This window comes from Salvelinus fontinalis, unplaced genomic scaffold (genome assembly GCF_029448725.1).
Source record: "Salvelinus fontinalis isolate EN_2023a unplaced genomic scaffold, ASM2944872v1 scaffold_0055, whole genome shotgun sequence".
Lineage (NCBI taxonomy): Eukaryota > Metazoa > Chordata > Actinopteri > Salmoniformes > Salmonidae > Salvelinus > Salvelinus fontinalis.
Genome location: NW_026600264.1, coordinates 181,736 through 201,848, shown reverse-complemented (window position 1 = coordinate 201,848; position 20,113 = coordinate 181,736). Strand labels below are relative to the sequence as shown.

Genomic DNA, 20,113 nt, shown 5'->3' with positions numbered 1-20,113 from the left:
GTTTGGGGACGGAACGTTGTTTCAGGTGAATGAAGAAGGAGAGGGGGAGGAAGAGGAGGAGGAGGAAGATATTTCTACAGTAATAAGTAATAATGAGCTCAATTCAATCAAATCCGCATTCCGGTATTTACACAGTAGTTGTTTATTTTACCCATGGTCAAATGATCAAATGACATGACAGAATGGTTATAGGGGTGATGTAAACACCTACCACTGACAGGTAGAATCCACTGACAGGTAGACTCCACTGACAGGTAGACTCCATGGCCAGGTAGACTCCATGGCCAGGTAGACTCCACTGACAGGTAGACTCCACTGACAGGTAGACTCCACTGACAGGTAGACTCCACTGACAGGTAGACTCCACTGCCAGGTAGACTCCACTGCCAGGTAGACTCCACGACCAGGTAGACTCCACGACCAGGTAGACTCCACTGACAGGTAGACTCCACGGCCAGGTAGACTCCACTGACAGGTAGACTCCAAGGCCATGTAGACTCCACTGACAGGTAGACTCCACTGACAGGTAGACTCCACTGACAGGTAGACTCCATGGCCAGGTAGACTCCACTGCCAGGTAGACTCCACTGCCAGGTAGACTCCACTGCCAGGTAGACTCCCCTGCCAGGTAGACTCCACGGCCAGGTAGACTCCACTGACAGGTAGACTCCACTGACAGGTAGACTCCACGACCAGGTAGACTCCACGACCAGGTAGACTCCACGGCCAGGTAGACTCCACTGACAGGTAGACTCCACGGCCAGGTAGACTCCACTGACAGGTAGACTCCACTGACAGGTAGACTCCACTGCCAGGTAGACTCACTGACAGGTAAACTCCACGGCCAGGTAGTATCTACTGCCAGGTAGACTCCACTGACAGGTAGACTCCACTGAAAGGTAGACTCTACGGCCAAGTAGACTCCACTGACAGGTAGACTCCACTGACAGGTAGACTCCACTGCCAGGTAGACTCCACGGCCAGGTAGACTCCACTGCCAGGTAGACTCCACGGCCAGGTAGACTCCAGGGACAGGTAGACTCCACTGCCAGGTAGACTCCACTGCCAGGTAGACTCCACTGACAGGTAGACTCCACTGACAGGTAGACTCCACGACCAGGTAGACTCCAGGGACAGGTAGACTCCACTGCCAGGTAGACTCCACGGCCAGGTAGACTCCACTGACAGGTAGACTCCACTGACAGGTAGACTCCACTGCCAGGTAGACTCCACGGCCAGGTAGACTCCACTGCCAGGTAGACTCCACGGCCAGGCAGACTCCACGGCCAGGTAGACTCCACGGCCAGGTAGACTCCACTGACAGGTAGATGCTTCCAGCTCACAGAAGTGTGGGTACGTGAAGACACTGTGTAAACATTTCTAAATGCAAGTTTGATTGAATAGCTGCCTATGTGTCTCTATTGAAGAGGAATTAGGAAAGTGGTTAAAAATCCCCACAAAGTATAAACAACATCTCGTTTTGTAGTACTATATAGATCTGTAACTATCTTTTGGGGTTTTTGTACAGACTTGTGACTTTGTCTCGACCTACGATGGCGACAAGGTTGCAACGAATTTCTTTAGTATTGTAGTTTTTTGTTGTTAAAGCTGTGTTACTGTTAAAAAACTGTGGTACTGTTTTAATGTGTACAATCAAGCAAAGTCAAATGGTTTACAGTTGACTTTACACCGTTATCGATGTGTCACACTCCTCTGTCATGTTCGTGTTCCTGCAGTCTCTCTCTCGCTCTCTCTCTGTCTCTCTCTCTCTATTTAACTATCAATCCTTACTGGGTTGCTGGACTCTCGTCTTCTCATCATCTCATAATCAGTGGGGCTAGGAATATTTCCTTTCCTGACCATGTGACCTGACCAGGAGAAACTCTAAACTCCTAGCCCTAATCCTCAGTACTTAGGCCAATACATGGCAGCCATTTTGACATGGCGGCCATTTTGAATGACTAGGTACCAGCTAAGTAGGATTCTGCTGCTATCAAAACACTCAACTTTTCCACCAGACAGTGATGTATACAGGTTATACTAACCAGTGTATACTACAGTGTACTAATGTAGATACAAACCAGTGTATACTACAGTGTACTACTGTAGATACTAAACAGTGTATACTACAGTGTACTACTGTAGATACTAACCAGTATATACTACAGTGTACTACTGTAGATACTAACCAGTGTATACTACAGTGTACTACTGTAGATACTAAACAGTGTATACTACAGTACTACTGTAGATACTAAACAGTGTATACTACAGTGTACTACTGTAGATACTAAACAGTGTATACTACAGTGTACTACTGTAGATACTAAACAGTGTATACTACAGTGTACTACTATAGATACAAACCAGTGTATACTACAGTGTACTAATGTAGATACTCAACAGTGTATACTACAGTGTACTACTGTAGATACTAAACAGTGTATACTACATTGTACTACTGTAGATACAAACCAGTGTATACTACAGTGTACTACTATAGATACAAACCAGTGTATACTACAGTGTACTACTGTAGATACTAACCAGTGTATATTACATACTAACGAGAAAGGCCCAGTTATGACAGAAACACAGATGTATGCACATAAATTGCTAGATAGAAGCAAAGTATTTGTCCCAATAAGCTTCACTAAGAGATCTCTCAACAAGGAAGGAAAAGAGGAATGGTGGGAGGGAGGGAGGGAGGGAGGGAGGGAGGGAGGGAGGGAGGGATGGAAGAAAGGAGGAAGGGATGTAGGAAAGGAGGGATGGATGGGGAGAGGAGGGAGGGATGTAGGAAAGGAGGGAGGGATGGAGGAAAGGAGGGAGAGATGGAGGAAAGGAGGGAGGGATGGGGTAAGGAGGGATGGATGGGGTAAGGAGGGAGGGATGGGGGAAAGGAGGGAGGGAGGGATGGAGGGGGGGAGGGATGGGGGAAAGGAGGGAGGGAGGGAGGGATGGAGGAAAGGAGGGACGGAAGAAAGGAGGAAGGGATGTAGGAAAGGAGGGAGGGATGGGGAGAGGAGGGAGGGATGTAGGAAAGGAGGGAGGGATGGAGGAAAGGAGGGAGAGATGGAGGAAAGGAAGGAGGGATGGGGGAAAAGAGGGAGGAAATGAGGGAGGGATGGGGAAAGGAGGGAGGGATGGGGGAAAAGAGGGAGGAAATGAGGGAGGGATGGGGAAATGAGGGAGGGGGGGAAAGGAGGGAGGGAAGGGGGAAAGGAGGGAGGGATGGGTGAAGGTAATGTTCTCACTGGAATGCTCCCAGATATATAAGCGTTCTGATTCAGTACTCGTGCAATAAGTATATGTGTGACTATTATATTCCTGTCAAGTGTCTCACTCTCGCCGTGTGTAATGTTGACGAGGACCTATCTGTTCAGGCACCACGGCGTTATAATATGACTGATATTGCACCTGCCCAATGAAACGTGTCCGTTTCAAGGACCTTTGACCCAGGAAGTAGATACATTTTTGTCTTGTCATGGCACAAGTAGACGATGTCATCCTTTTGTGTGTATCACAGCAATGAATGAGCAACATCTTGTGGTATTTCCAAACAGCATCAAATAAGTATTGTTAAGTTCAGACTGTATAGTGCCTTATAATACTCGCCTATTTTGATAAACGTTTAAGTTATGTTAGTAATAATTGTGTGTTATGGTATGTATGTATGTTAAATGTCCATTGCGTGTGCAATGTAAAGGATTTCGTTGTTATGGTTGTTTTTAGTATGTTATGATATGTTGTAGTTTATGGAAGAGTTGTTAAGGAACAGGGGAGTTTTCTGTTTTTCATTCACCACTTCTTTCATTCACCTTCATCTAGGCAACAAATGACCAGCCTAGTAAATGTCTTTGGTTTAAACCCCATCATGGTCAACAGCTAACCTAGTGTAATGTCTTTGGTTTAAACCCCAACATGGTCAACAGCTAACCTAGTATAATGTATTTGGTTTAAACCCCAACATGGTCAACAGCTAACCTAGTGTAATGTCTTTGGTTTAAACCCCAACATGGTCAACAGCTAACCTAGTGTAATGTCTTTGGTTTAAACCCCATCATGATCAACAGCTAACCTAGTGTAATGTCTTTGGTTTAAACCCCAACATGGTCAACAGCTAACCTAGTGTAATGTCTTTGGTTTAAACCCCAACATGGTCAATAGCTAGCTAACCTAGTGTAATGTCTTTTGGTTTAAACCCCAACATGGTAAACAGCTAGCTAACCTAGTGTAATGTCTTTGGTTTAAACCCCATAATGGTCAACAGCTAGCTAACCTAGTGTAATGTCTTTGGTTTAAACCCCAACATGGTCAACAGCTAACCTAGTGTAATGTCTTTGTTTTAAACCCCAACATGGTCAACAGCTAGCTAACCTAGTGTAATGTCTTTTGGTTTAAACCCCAACATGGTCAACAGCTAGCTAACCTAGTGTAATGTCTTTTGGTTTAAACCCCAACATGGTCAACAGCTAGCTAACCTATTGTAATGTCTTTGGTTTTAACCCCAACATGGTCAACAGCTAACCTAGTATAATGTATTTGGTTTAAACCCCAACATGGTCAACAGCTAACCTAGTGTAATGTCTTTGGTTTAAACCACATCATGGTCAACAGCTAACCTAGTGTAATGTCTTTGGTTTAAACCCCAACATGGTCAACAGCTAACCTAGTGTAATGTCTTTAGTTTAAACCCCATAATGGTCAACAGCTAACCTAGTGTAATGTCTTTAGTTTAAACCCCAACATGGTCAACAGCTAACCTAGTGTAATGTCTTTGGTTTAAACCCCAACATGGTCAACAGCTAGCTAACCTAGTGTAATGTCTTTGGTTTAAACCCCATCATGATCAACAGCTAACCTAGTGTAATGTCTTTGGTTTAAACCCCAACATGGTCAACAGCTAACCTAGTGTAATGTCTTTGGTTTAAACCCCAACATGGTCAACAGCTAGCTAACCTAGTGTAATGTCTTTTGGTTTAAACCCCAACATGGTCAACAGCTAGCTAACCTAGTGTAATGTCTTTTGGTTTAAACCCCAACATGGTCAACAGCTAGCTAACCTAGTGTAATGTCTTTGGTTTAAACCCCATAATGGTCAACAGCTAACCTAGTGTAATGTCTTTGGTTTAAACCCCAACATGGTCAACAGCTAACCTAGTGTAATGTCTTTGGTTTAAACCCCAACATGGTCAACAGCTAACCTAGTGTAATGTCTTTTGGTTTAAACCCCAACATGGTCAACAGCTAGCTAACCTATTGTAATGTCTTTGGTTTTAACCCCAACATGGTCAACAGCTAACCTAGTATAATGTATTTGGTTTAAACCCCAACATGGTCAACAGCTAACCTAGTGTAATGTCTTTGGTTTAAACCACATCATGGTCAACAGCTAACCTAGTGTAATGTCTTTGGTTTAAACCCCAACATGGTCAACAGCTAACCTAGTGTAATGTCTTTAGTTTAAACCCCATAATGGTCAACAGCTATCCTAGTGTAATGTCTTTGGTTTAAACCCCAACATGGTCAACAGCTAACCTAGTGTAATGTCTTTGGTTTAAACCCCAACATGATCAACAGCTAACCTAGTGTAATGTCTTTGGTTTAAACCCCAACATGGTCAACAGCTAACCTAGTGTAATGTCTTTGGTTTAAACCCCATCATGATCAACAGCTAACCTAGTGTAATGTCTTTGGTTTAAACCCCATAATGGTCAACAGCTAACCTAGTGTAATGTCTTTGGTTTAAACCCCATAATGGTCAACAGCTAACCTAGTGTAATGTCTTTGGTTTAAACCCCAACATGGTCAACAGCTAACCTAGTGTAATGTCTTTGGTTTAAACCCCAACATGGTCAACAGCTAGCTAACCTAGTATAATGTATTTGGTTTAAACCCCAACATGGTCAACAGCTAACCTAGTGTAATGTCTTTGGTTTAAACCCCAACATGGTCAACAGCTAACCTAGTGTAATGTATTTGGTTTAAACCCCATCATGATCAACAGCTAGGACCTGAGATAAACCTCAGCATGGGGTTTTAAAATGTGTTATCTACACAAATATGTTGATGAGAGTTTTTTCTGCATCTTATGGCACCCTATTCCTGATAGAGTGCACTACTTTTGACCACGGGTCATAGGGCTCTGGTCAAAAGTAGTGCACTATATAGGGGATAGGGTGCCATTTTGGACATAGGCGTAGTGTTTTTGGGGTATTGAGTCCTGACAATCTGTCAAGTCCGTCAAGCTTGACTGAGTCAGTGACATTCTTTTGTTCCAAAATGTCACGTTGTTTCGTTTTTTTTTCTTCGTGGCGCTTGGTACGTATTCTTGTATTCCCCTCGAGACTTCAATTTGACTCCTGTGAAAGTTGCCAATTCCAACAGAACCCCCATTATGGGTTTGGACACAGACAGAGAGAAAACAAACAAGCCACAGTAAACTCAGCTACACTTCTATATAAAGATACATGACAATGGCTTTGACATTGTCTTTTGTTGTAACTCTGGCCCAGTCAAACCACCACCACCACCACCACCACCACCACCACAACCACCACGTTTGTGCTTTTTGCATTCCATTCCCAGTTGAAACCTCCCTTTTTATTTAAAGAAAACAGTAAAACTTCTTGTCTGTCTGTGTCTGTCGCAGTATATTCTACACAAAGGACTAGGGTGCCCTTTCAGACGCATCCTGTGTTAATTAGAATTCCGTTGTCCGTTTTCCCCCCCCCGGCTGTCGTTGGTCATGTGACAAAGCTCCGGTTCTTTTTGTTACTCTCTACACTGTCCTCTATGTACGACACAGGAAAAAGCATCGTTATGGATCTCGCTCATTCATTCTTCACAACTTTGTATTGTCCACCACCTCGCTGTACATCTTACAGTGACACGGATCGTTGTGTGCGTCCCAAAAAGGACACCCTATTCCCTTTATAGTGCACTACTACCCATAGGCACAGGTCAAAAGTAGTGCACTATATAGGGTAATAAGGGAGCCATTTTGGGACGTAAACGGTTGTCTTTTTATATGCATGGTATTGGTAGCCTTCCAGGACTTTTGAGACGGTCCCTTGGCAAACACCTTGATGGGAAGATTTAGCACTTTCTCTCTTTGTACTATGCACTACTACTATACTACTACCACCTTGTTGATTCTGTTCAGACACGGGTTCAAATACTTCAAGCTTTTGCTCTAGCCTGCCTGGAGTGCCAGATGGGCGGGGTTTGTGTTTTTTTTTTTTTTTTTTTGCGACTGTTCTATTGGTTCCGTTGCTCCAGGCAAGCTCAATCAAGCCCAGATACAGTATTTTGAAATGTCTGATTCTGATATCACTCCCCCCAAAATACGTTACTTGAACTTGTGTTTGTCAGTCAAGATCAACTCTAGATGCTTACTACATTGTGTATATGTAAATAACACAGAACACGAAGAATAAAATCTACAAATAAATAACTATTAAATAAATAAAACAGATTTTAATGAAAAGCTTCTATCACGGTCACTTATGTGTAATATGTCACCCTCTGGTCATGCTACCACTAAATAAAAATATAAACTATCACATAAATGAATAACTAAATTGTTATTTTCCCCCCAAATGTATCATGTGGATGAATACAACTGGAGTTTATTAAACAAAACGGTTTTTTTTAAACAGAATATGACGTGTTAAAAGGAAATAATCAAATTACCTCTGAACAACCTGTACATGTAAACGGTTTTCTGTTTTGAGTGAAACAAGTGCTTTGTAATATTTCTTCAGTTCCCTGCGGCGACACTGGGGGGGGGGGGGGGGGGGAGACCTGGGGGGGGAAAAGAGGTCTGTATGAAATTCTGTACTTTGTCGACACAAGTTTTTTTGTTACAAATAAACTCGAGTGAAAAAATATAATTTTGGTGCTTCTACTTGTGTTAGAGGTTAGTATGATGTATGACTGTTCGAGAGGACTACGAGAAAGAGAGAGAATGTACCAGCATGTTTTCTTTGTTCATGTCAGAATGTTGGTTTATTAGTTACCACCTGCAGTATTTTTCACAAATCTCCAATTGAAATAGACAGCTGGTGTGATGTGCAGTGAAGTTGACTCCTCTGGATGTTAGAGCAGATGTCTCGTAACCACGAGGTTGTGGGCTTTAACAATTATCATTGTCACATAGACCAGAAGAATTGGCTGTGACATGAGAGAGGTTATGGGCTTCAACAACTATCATTGTCACATAGACCAGAAGAATTGGCTGTGACATGAGAGAGGTTATGGGCTTCAACAACTATCATTGTCACACAGACCAGAAGAATTGGCTGTGATATGAGAGAGGTTGTGAGTTTCAACAATTATCATTGTAACACAGACCAGAAGAATTGGCTGTGATACGAGAGAGGTTGTGAGTTTCAACAATTATCATTGTAACACAGACCAGAAGAATTGGCTGTGACATGAGAGAGGTTGTGGGTTTGATGTCAAAATAAGAAGAGCCGTGTAGAAAGTGTAAAGCGTGTGAAGAAGTTGGTGACAGGGGCGTACCACAGATTTCACAGGGCCCCCTGTAAGGTCTGAAAAAGCCCCCCCCCCTCTCCAGCCCCCCAACCTAGATCGTTTTAATCCATTTATTTTCCCAGGAAACGGCTAACTTCCTACAACTCTACAAATTTTGCCAATGGCGAAAAGAGAACATTTTCCATTTGTATAGCTAATCTCATGCTATTCTACACATGTAGTCAATTCAATTACTAGCAGGGCTATGTCATCAACCCTCGACGTTCCAGAATGGTGTGAAAATGTCAGCCATATTGGTCAGGGAGAAATCCAAGCCAGTTTAATTGGAATGAATGCAGTAGAGGCATAATCCTCTACTGTTTAGTTATGCAGTTATATCAGAAATGGTGTAATATAATTCTTCTTATTATTATATTTGTTTAACAAAACAAAACAACAACATACAGACACTGGCGGATTTACCATTAGAGGCCTCAGGAGCTGGACGTAAAAAAAAGTATATTTTTAAAAATTATACTTTAAAGAAAATTCTCCACTTGAGACCCACCCATGCTCCGCTCGAGGCATAATAAATCAATAAAAACATTCCCCATCAAAATGGGTCAGATATCTGTTTTTTTACATGGGCTGCGTCTCAATCCACATCATCCGTCTATGTCGGCCTTCCGCATCTGCGGTGGGAAGTGGCAGAGCTACAGCGGTGTTAGTCAGACCAGGAGACATCTCAAAAATCGGTCTTCTCACAACAAAAAAACTGTCTGTAAACCGAACGGTTTGGTCTACAAATTAATATGACCCCTCTATGGAAAGATGAGACTCTCACGAACACGATGGTGTTCTCCATTTTTGCAGGACTCGTCTGAAGACAACCCGGTACTGGGCTGAAAAATGAATGGAAGTGAATAGGACATTTCCAGGTCAAAGGTTAACAGGTAATGTTTATACAGGTAGCTGTTTTATATCTTTCAGACGTAGAACAGACACTTCAAAACATACTTCCTCTCTTGATAAACATTTTGACTATCTGTTTTTCCATGTAAGAATCTGTTATTCAATACATTTAAATTTATTCAGTTAAAACAAAACAAAAATGTTACCTACAGGTGTCCTTAAATTCTAAATCAAATAGCAAAATGATCCTTGCATTGAAAGAATTCCATATATTAGCTTAGTAGTAGTCTTGCATTGCCACACCTCCAGAATCATGTCGCCTCCCTATGTATGCTAGTTTGCAACATTGCAGAAAATGGAAGAAAAATCGGGAGGAAACTTGTAGTTTTGTCAGAAGTGTGCTGTATATGCAAAATCAACATATGTCAACATGAGCTCCCGAGTGGCGCAAGTGGTCTAAGGCACTGCATCTCAGTGCTAGAGGTGTCACTACAGTCCCTGGTTCGAATCCAGGCTGAAATCTGGCCATCATTGTAAATAAGAATTTGTTCTTAACTGACCTGCCTATTAAAGGTTGACAAGCACTGTTGCGCCTACAACACTAATCTGGGAGGCATCACTGATTTACACCAGCTCTCCATCCCTAATTTAACTATTATTTAGTAAAAAAAAGACAAGTGCTGCTGGGAAAACTGCCATCGTCGTGGAGACAGAGGACATGTAGGTGTAGCCCATCTATCTGAAGCTGTCTATCCCAAAATAATATGGCATGTTGACGCCGTGGCAGCAGATGGTATGTCATACGCTTTTGTTGTTGTTGACACATGAAATGGTAATATATGTTTACAGTTAAATGACATATTTATTAGAAACCCTTTTTTTCTTTTTATGTGCACGCAGAGAAGCGGGGGGGCCTTAGACTGGCCTTTGCCTGGGGCATCCAAATCACTAGGTCCGCCCCTGCCTGCCCAGACCCACCTGGTCACCCACATATCCAGCGCAACATCACTCAGACACATGGCCTCAAACTGCACCAAATTGAAGCATTTGACCTTTCCATTGTATTAAAGATGGAGGATTGGTTGATTTACCGTTTTTTAAGTTACTTTTCTTATCAGTCATCTTAAAATAACGTTATCTCACGCCACACACATACCATGTCTTGAAATATGCAGACATACGGATTCCAAGTAAAAATGTACATTGTGATATTTCTGACAGGCAACTTTCTACCGCCGCCCATAATTTTAGAACTTGATAGCGTTCCCAGAAGGCATGGATTATTGAGTCGTTGTTCGTTAACAGATGACTCTGCCGTTGTGCTGTAGAATTTGGTAATTTTGTCTCATGTAATAAATTCTATACATTCGTTTATACTGGATTAAACATACATTTTCGTTCATTGTAATTTCGTTGGTTATGTTCCAGCATTCCCTCCACCTTGTGCCAGTATCAGTTATTTTAACATTTTGGTTGTAATAGTTTATATTTTTTACTAAGAGATTGTCAGTTGGATATGCTCTGCAAGGTTTTGTATATCTTACCTATCATATGAATATCCTTTTCTTACTCAAATAGGATTCCCTCAAGATTGCTGTGACGTCCAAAATACTTCAAATCCGACATTTCTTGATATGAAACTTTTAAATTGCATGTATTAGTAAATAACTACCATTGGTCATTCCAAAATTGCTTTTTAATTCTGTCTTGGAAATACATGTATTTCCTATTACCAAGTAATTTACGGTTTCTGTGCCATTAGTATTAAGGACAAATGCATCGGTGAATTCCCGAAAAGCTATCCAAGGATTGTTCAATAGGGTGGTGTTTTTAGGGAGGTTCTTGTAGAATGTTTCATTGTCTTCCATATTGTTGTAGTGTTCTTAACTATGACGTTAATGTTCTAAGTTGTATCCTTTGAAAACAGAAACGTTCTGTAGGGTGAATATGCGCATCTTCAACAGGTGATTATTGTTCCGCTTTAGCGCATTTAACTGTAAAAGCCCTGGGTGGCAAATTGATACAATAACAAGTCTGGAGGGTTAAAAATTACACGCAGATTTAGGAAGATGTAAAAATGACCTTATTGTTCTATGAGTTTTATTAGCACATATAAAGACGGAGTATACTTTTTTTTAAAGAATGTCTTCGGTGGGGTAATTGGTATTACCGAGAGAAAACAATTTAAACTTTCGCAACCATACCATTCTGAAGAGGTTTTTTCTACGTGTAAGATTTATGGGAAGATTGTTCCATTTAATCAGATCTGCTTTCATATTGTTAAGTTATGGGATAAAGTTATCTTTATATATAGGTTGTCACCAGGGTTGGGGAGAAACGGATTACATGTAATGTAAACATCCGTTACATTACCAGCAAAAAATATTGTAATCAGATTACAGATACATTTGCAAAACTAGATGATCACTTTGAGGATTACTTTTAAATTCAGAAAGAATGTTTGCGAAAAAATAAATTGTTGACACTTCTGTTTTCTCAGTGGAAAAAAAAGGCGCAAATTTAAGTTTGTACCACTTGAGCGAGTTTGACCGCAAGTCAGAGACTGCCATGATGACACACCAAATGTGTTTGATCAATCGCTGGAAAAGAGCAGAAATAGGCTTTTGTAGGCTACAGTCCAGGCTGTATCTTCCAATGGTGTGACTGCTGTTGGCATCCAAAGATTATACAACGTGAATACACGCTTGGAGGTAAGGATGACAGCAGTGGCGTAGTCTACGGCGATACGGATATCACTTATTATTGATATGTACAAAGCGCATTGATGTGAATCACACTGCTGCTCTCATGTAGCTATTTGCGTCTTACAGATTGTGGTTGTTGTGGATGGCTGTTCACAAATCTCAATGTGTATTTAAACCCAATAATGGTTGAATTCAAGAAGTTTAAACTCCCTATCAATCATTGTTTTTGAAACCAGTGGACAGACAGTGGGCAAATGCGCTCTTGCAACAGCTGCATAGTGCGGATCCCAGCCTATGGAATAAAAGTGGGGGCTTTTATGGCTCAATCTAATTCATGCTGATAAAATAAATACATCTAATGGACACGTGCTCAATCTCACACTTTTGATTGGCTTAAAAGGATACTATGTAGTTGTTACATGCATTTTTGGATTTATAAATGATATTATATATATATACAGTTGAATTCGGAAGTTTACATACACCTCAGCCAAATACATTTAAACTCAGTTTTTCACAATTCCTAACATGTAATCCTAGTAAAAATTCCCTGTTTCAGGTCAGTTAGGATCACCACTTTATTTTAAGAATGTGAAATATAAATATACCCATAAGTTGGGTGAATTGTGGCCCATTCCTCCTGACAGCGCTGGTGTAACTGAGTCAGGTTTGTAGGCCTCCTTGCTCGCACATGCTTTTTCAGTTCTGTCCACACATTTTCTATGTGATTGAGGTCAGGGTTTTGTGATGGCCACTCCAATACCATGACTTTGTTGTCCTTAAGCCATTTTGCCACAACTTTGGAAGCATGCTTGGGGTCATTGTCCATTTGGAAAACCCATTTGCGACCACTGATGTCTTGAGATGTTGCTTCAATATATTGACATCATTTTCCATCCTCATGATGCCATCTATTTTGTGAAGTGCACCAGTCCCTCCTGCAGCAAAGCCCCCCCACAACATGATACTGCCACCACCGTGCTTCACTGTTGGGATGGTTTTCTTCAGAGACCAGAGAACATTACTCCAAAAAGCACGATCTTTGTCCCCATGTGCAGTTGCAAACCGTAGTCTGGCTTTCTTATGGTGGTTTTGGAGCAGTGGCTTCTTCCTTGCTGAGCGGCCTTTCAGGTTATGTCGATATAGGACTCGTTTTACTGTGGATATAGATACTTTTGTACCTGTTTCCTCCAGAATCTTCACAAGGTTCTTTGCTGTTGATCTGGGATTGATTTGCACCAAAGTACGTCCATCTCTAGGAGACAGAACGCGTCTCCTTCCTGAGCGGTATGACGGCTGCGTGGTGTTTATACTTGAGTACTATTGTTTGTACAGATGAACGTGGTACCTTCAGGCATTTAGAAATTGCTTCCAAGGATGAACCAGACTTGTGGAGGTCTACAATTCTCTTTCTGGGGTCTTGGCTGATTTCTTTTGATTTTCCCATGATGTCAAGCAAAGAGGCACTGAGTTTGAAGGTAAGCCTTGAAATACATCCACAGGTACACCTCCAATTGACTCAAATGATGTCAATTAGCCTATCAAAAGCTTCTAAAGCCATAACATCATCATGGAATTTTCCAAGCTGTTTAAAGGCACAGTCAACTTAGTGTATGTAAACTTCTGACTCACTGAAATTGTGACACAGTGAATTATAACCCAAAACATAAGCTTGTTTTTTCTCCAATGTCTGTTAACATTGTAAATGTAAACAAACACTGTATAGCCTCATAACATGGTTAAAACAATACTTTTGATATCATGGATGGTCAGTCCTGGTTACATTTCTCCAGGCCCATCCCTCAGCTTCTCCAGGCCAATCAGTCCACCATGACAATAAATATCATAAACAAAAAAGTAGGGCTGGCTAATAAGTCCTTCGTTTTGGGGTCATGCTCAGATAAAACTATTTACTTCCATATGTCAAAGTCCTGTTCTTGAAGATCAAGGGGTATAACATGTATTGGATCGACTGTAATTCTGATAGACTTTGGTTATTAATGTAAAGATATAATTTAATAGTATTATTGTATGTAGTAGAAAGCGATGGGTTAGTTAGAAGAAGCCTACATAACCAACCCATAAAGTACAATGTAACGCTATGTAAACTTTAACATTGATTTATCCTGCAATCGACGTCATTCAATTGGTAACATACATTTTTATCTTCTTCTAATGCCTCTTAAGGGGAAAAGTAATCTAAAAGTAACTGAATGTAATCAGATTACGTTATTGAGTTTGGGTAATCCAAAAGTTAAGTTACTGATTACAATTTTGGACAGGTAACTAGTAACGGATTACATTTAGAAAGTAACCTACCCAACCCTGGTTGTCACTTATTAAGCATTGTAAGTATTTGATATTTGTTGTGGTCCATCTAAAGGATTGATGTAGATCATGAGTTATTATTTTTCTTAAATAATATAAAATTGTCAACCTAAAATAGTCACATAAATCGTAAAAATACAGTTTGTAAGGGTTTTATATACATTTTCTGTATAGACTCTAAAATATGTAAACAGACCATAAATGTTCACATTTTTGACTGGAAAGCCTAGTGTGCTATTATGATACAATCAGTCCCTGTTGCATTTACAACTTGTCTAAGTCATATCAACTGATTTCATCCCAGTGTTTGGCTGTGAATTAACTGCACTGTTTGAATGTAATGTTGGCATATTGGCAGTTAATTAAAAAATATATGGAATCATTCCTCTTAAACTGTCTGGCTCGCTAGCTAAGAAATATCGTGCAGATGAATTCTTTAAAATTCATTATTTTACACCATGTCTTTATAAACAGCACTGGCAAAGCATGGTTGACCAACTCCCTGACCAACATGGCTGCCCCTTTATCCCATCATAAGCAGGTTCATGTCCATTCTAGTATTGTAATTCCTAATTCTATGTCTAACCCATCATAAGCAGGTTCATGTCCATTCTAGTATTGTAATTCCTAATTCTATGTCTAACCCATCATAAGCAGGTTCATGTTCATTCTAGTATTGTAATTCCTAATTCTATGTCTAACCCATCATAAGCAGGTTCATGTCCATTCTAGTATTGTAATTCCTAATTCTATGTCTAACCCATCATAAGCAGGGTCGTGTCCATTCTAGTATTGTAATTCCTAATTCTATGTCTAACCCATCATAAGCAGGTTCGTGTCCATTCTAGTATTGTAATTCATAATTCTATGGCTAACCCATCATAAGCAGGTTCATGTCCATTCTAGTATTGTAATTCATAATTCTATGTCTAACCCATCATAAGCAGGTTCATGTCCATTCTAGTATTGTAATTCCTAATTCTATGTCTAACCCATCATAAGCAGGTCCGTGTCCATTCTAGTATTGTAATTCCTAATTCTATGTCTAACCCATCATAAGAAGGTTCATGTCCATTCTAGTATTGTAATTCCTAATTCTATGTCTAACCCATCATAAGAAGGTTCATGTCCATTCTAGTATTGTAATTCCTAATTCTATGTCTAACCCATCATAAGAAGGTTCATGTCCATTCTAGTATTGTAATTCCTAATTCTATGTCTAACCCATCATAAGAAGGTTCATGTCCATTCTAGTATTGTAATTCCTAATTCTATGGGGGGCAACATCCAGGTTGACAAGTTGCCTTCCATCCAAGAGGTTATGAGTTCAAAACCCCATCTCTTCTGCTTTAGTAGACTTTTCTGTGAACGTCGATGTCAAAAAATTACAAAAGGAAGTGTATTGAGAGTGAAGAAGTCCATGGCTCTGGCGTAAGGATCTCACCAACCAAAGCACAGGGGTGTAGGTTTGAACCCAGTTCTGTCTCTCTATCATGGGTTGTCTTCACACGTAGGACTCTGCTGCAGAGCCAGCCAAGGCTGCTGGGATTGGCTGTCACACGTAGGACTCTGCTGCAGAGCCAGCCAAGGCTGCTGGGATTGGCTGTCACACATAGGACTCTGCTGCAGAGCCAGCCAAGGCTGCTGGGATTGGCTGTCACACGTAGGACTCTGCTGCAGAGCCAGCCAAGGCTGCTGGGATTGGCTGTCACACGTAGGACTCTGCTGCAGAGCCAGCCAAGGCTGCTGGGATTAGATGTCACACGTAGGACTCTGCTGCAGAGCCAGCCAAGGCTGCTGGGATTGGCTGTCACACGTAGGACTGTGCTGCAGAGCCAGCCAAGGCTGCTGGGATTGGCTGTCACACGTAGGACTCTGCTGCAGAGCCAGCCAAGGCTGCAGGGATTGGCTGTCACACGTAGGACTGTGCTGCAGAGCCAGCCAAGGCTGCTGGGATTGGCTGTCACACGTAGGACTCTGCTGCAGAGCCAGCCAAGGCTGCTGGGATTGGCTGTCACACATAAGGAGGGATAGGGAGCGATAAGCGTGAGTGGTCAATCGTGGGGTTCCGGAACAATTTTAGCCTATTAAAATACTGCGTTTTTTCCATAGATTTTCCTCCCGAGTACAGCATTGGTTCAGTAGAGGAAACTCAACACTTCCATCCCTGTCAGTGTCACTGCACAGCCAGGCCAACTGTGATACAAGTCCGTATTCCATGTCCATCCATGTCTGAGGACGTCGGGAGATGACATAGAACCCGGCCACTAGGGGCAGCAGTGAGTGCTGTTACCTTCAAGTAGGTTTCATCTGCCTCTGATTCCAAAAGTTGCAAGTTTGAAACCAGCAATATAAAGTCAAGGCTCTGCAGCACGGTTGGAAGTTCTAACCCCAGTCAAGGCTCTGGAGCATGGTTGGAAGTTCTAACCCCAGTCAAGGCTCTGGAGCACGGTTGGAGGTTCTAACCCCAGTCAAGGCTCTGCAGCATGGTTGGAGGTTCTAACCCCAGTCAAGGCTCTGGAGCACGGTTGGAGGTTCTAACCCCAGTCAAGGCTCTGGAGCACGGTTGGAAGTTCTAACCCCAGTCAAGGCTCTGCAGCACAGTTGGAAGTTCTAACCCCAGTCAAGGCTCTGGAGCACGGTTGGAAGTTCTAACCCCAGTCAAGGCTCTGCAGCATGGTTGGAGGTTTTAATCCCAGTCAAGGCTCAGGAGCTTCCCCCTCTAAACTCCAGAGCATGGTTGCAGGTTGAAACTCTGGTTAAGTCTGAAGATCATGCCCTCTGCTGGTCAGCAGGTCAAAGTGAGACAAATTAGCTACTGTGGGTTTAAGTTATCAGGCACAGAAACCGCCAGGTGCCAATGATTCATTGTCTGCAATTATTTTCACGTCCGTCTAATTTAGTCCGGATTCAATACGACCGCACTGCATACTGTATGTCGACTCAATTGGAAATTACCTTTAAATTGTGTGTAGCCGACAAAGCGCGATACTAATGGTTTGTTTACATAACGGGTTAGGCTAAAATGCAACAGTTTTCAATAACTGTTGTTCCCGGTGCCATCTAGCCACTAGCGTAAACAAACCTCCAGTATCACAACACGGGCCTTCAACTACCTATACATCACGCTCACTCCTGCCTCGTCGAATTCATTCTACCTATACAACAACACGCTCACTCCTGCCTCGTCAAATCATTCATTCTACCTATACTACATCACGCTCACTCCTGCCTCGTCAAATCATTCATTCTACCTATACAACACGCTCACTCCTGCCTCGTCAAATCATTCATTCTACCTATACAACAACACGCTCACTCCTGCCTCGTCAAATCATTCATTCTACCTATACATCACGCTCACTCCTGCCTGCCTCGTCAAATCATTCATTCTACCTATACAACATCACGCTCACTCCTGCCTCGTCAAATCATTCATTCTACCTATACAACATCACGCTCACTCCTGCCTCGTCAAATCATTCATTCTACCTATACATCACACTCACTCCTGCCTCGTCAAATCATTCATTCTACCTATACAACATCACGCTCACTCCTGCCTCGTCAAATCATTCATTCTACCTATACAACACGCTCACTCCTGCCTCGTCAAATCATTCATTCTACCTATACAACACGCTCACTCCTGCCTCGTCAAATCATTAATTCCACCTATACTACATCACGCTCACTCCTGCCTGCCTCGTCAAATCATTCATTCTACCTATACAACACGCTCACTCCTGCCTCGTCAAATCATTAATTCCACCTATACTACATCACGCTCACTCCTGCCTGCCTCGTCAAATCATTCATTCTACCTTTACATCACGCTCACTCCTGCCTCGTCAAATCATTCATTCTACCTATACATCACGCTCACTCCTGCCTCATCAAATCATTCATTCTACCTATACAACATCACGCTCACTCCTGCCTCGTCAAATCATTCATTCTACCTTTACATCACGCTCACTCCTGCCTCGTCAAATCATTCATTCTACCTTTACATCACGCTCACTCCTGCCTCGTCAAATCATTCATTCTACCTATACAACATCACGCTCACTCCTGCCTCGTCAAATCATTCATTCTACCTATACAACATCACGCTCATTCCTGCCTCGTCAAATCATTCATTCTACCTATACAACATCACGCTCATTCCTGCCTCGTCAAATCAAAACAAACAAAGCAGGACATGAAAGTTATTTATTGTTTTCCTTACAGCAGTTAGCAATACTTTTTTTAAAAGCAAGCCCCAAAAATAAATAAAAATATTAAATTAAATAATTAGATGATGGTGTTTTTATTCAACACAGCGACAGTAGCAACTCTGTTTCACATGTTAAGAGGACAGAGAACTCAATGATCTAGTTGCTTCCTCTTCTCGTCTCCTTTCCTCAACTCCTTTCCTTAATCTGCACTGATCTGGCACTGACCCAGACAAATTAAAGCAATATCAAAAAATGGCCGATGTCTTTTGTGTGTGTGTGTTCGCCTTCACCTTCCCAGTCCTTTCAGGTCAGCGTGAATGGAGGATAAAGGAAAGGAGACGAGTATACAAGGAAACGAGGAGAGGAAGCCGCTTTGAGAGTATGGAGACGCGGCCGAGGAGCAGAAGCAGTAGACGACAGCTAACATGCGGAGAGGGAAAACACTGGCACCCTATTCCCTTATAGAAGTGCACTACTTTTAACCAGGGCCCTGGTCTAAAGTAGTGCACTACATAGGGAATAGGGTGCCATTTGGGACACGGGTTGGGACTGGGGATGCATTCATATTCAAAATAATCCTCAGGTAGATACAGCAGATTCCAAAACGCTACTGTGTTGTAGGGCTTGTTTAGAAAAGAAGAAGCTCTGTTTGTTTTGGTAATATACAAAGAAAAACATGTGTTTTTGTCTTTTTTTAAACGCAAATCAGGTGACAAATCGTTTTTTTTTTTGTTTTGAATTCCCTGACTCACGAGAAAGCACTGGGTAACCACCACAACTCATGATAACCCTTCTTCAGGACAATACAGTCCAATTTAAATGGTCCTCTGCCCAGCCCTCTTTCCTACCCCCCGACACACACACACACACACACACACCTGTACATCCCACAGCTACACTCACACACACATACATCAGTGCATTCATTTGTCATCACTTGATCCACCCCTCTATCATTTTCCTTTAGGGCTGCGGGGCTCCCATGTGCTCTTGCTGGCGGTAAGGAGGCCTGGGAGGGCCACATAGTCTTTCTGGAAACGGGAGTTGGGTGTTCTCTGTCTCTTCCTCTCTCCCTGGGTGGTGAAGAAGGCGTCCTGGAAACGCATGCTGGATGCCGTCGACTGGAGAGAAGGAGAGGAGGAGATGGAGGAGAGGAGGAGATGAGAGAAGGAAAGAGGAGAGGAGGAGAGAAGGAGAGGGAGGAGAGAAGGAGAGGAGGAGATGGAGGAGATGAGAGAAGGAGAGGAGGAGAGAAGGAGAGGGAGGAGATAAAGATACAAGTGTGGTACATACAGCAGAGTCCATACAGTCAATCTAGTATAGTAGTATAGTATATACAGTCAGGCTAGTATAGTAGTATATACAGCCAGTCGAGTATAGTAGTATAGTACATACAGCAGAGTCCATACAGTCAGGCTAGTATAGTAGTATAGTATATACAGTCAATCTAGTATAGTAGTATAGTAT

General features: G+C 42.0%; 2 protein-coding genes across 10 annotated transcripts in view; one reads left to right on the top strand and one right to left on the bottom strand.

The window, feature by feature from the left end:
• LOC129842588 (receptor-type tyrosine-protein phosphatase delta-like) overlaps positions 1-2,689 on the top strand; it is a 198,521-nt gene extending 195,832 nt beyond the window's left edge. Inside the window, exon 36 of the mRNA XM_055911208.1 lies at positions 1-2,689. This exon is cut by the window's left edge and continues 837 nt beyond it. The gene's annotated coding sequence lies outside the window, so the exon portion shown is untranslated.
• A 15,938-nt stretch (positions 2,690-18,627) lies between these two features.
• The window catches only part of LOC129842582 (lysine-specific demethylase 4C-like), a 57,400-nt gene continuing 55,914 nt past the window's right edge, over positions 18,628-20,113 (bottom strand). For all 9 annotated transcript variants that reach the window (XM_055911197.1, XM_055911196.1, XM_055911194.1 and 6 more), the window contains one exon: positions 18,628-19,767. In XM_055911197.1, coding sequence (XP_055767172.1) covers positions 19,600-19,767 — 168 coding nt within the window. In that variant the 3' untranslated portion in view covers positions 18,628-19,599. The remainder of the gene's footprint in view (positions 19,768-20,113) is intronic.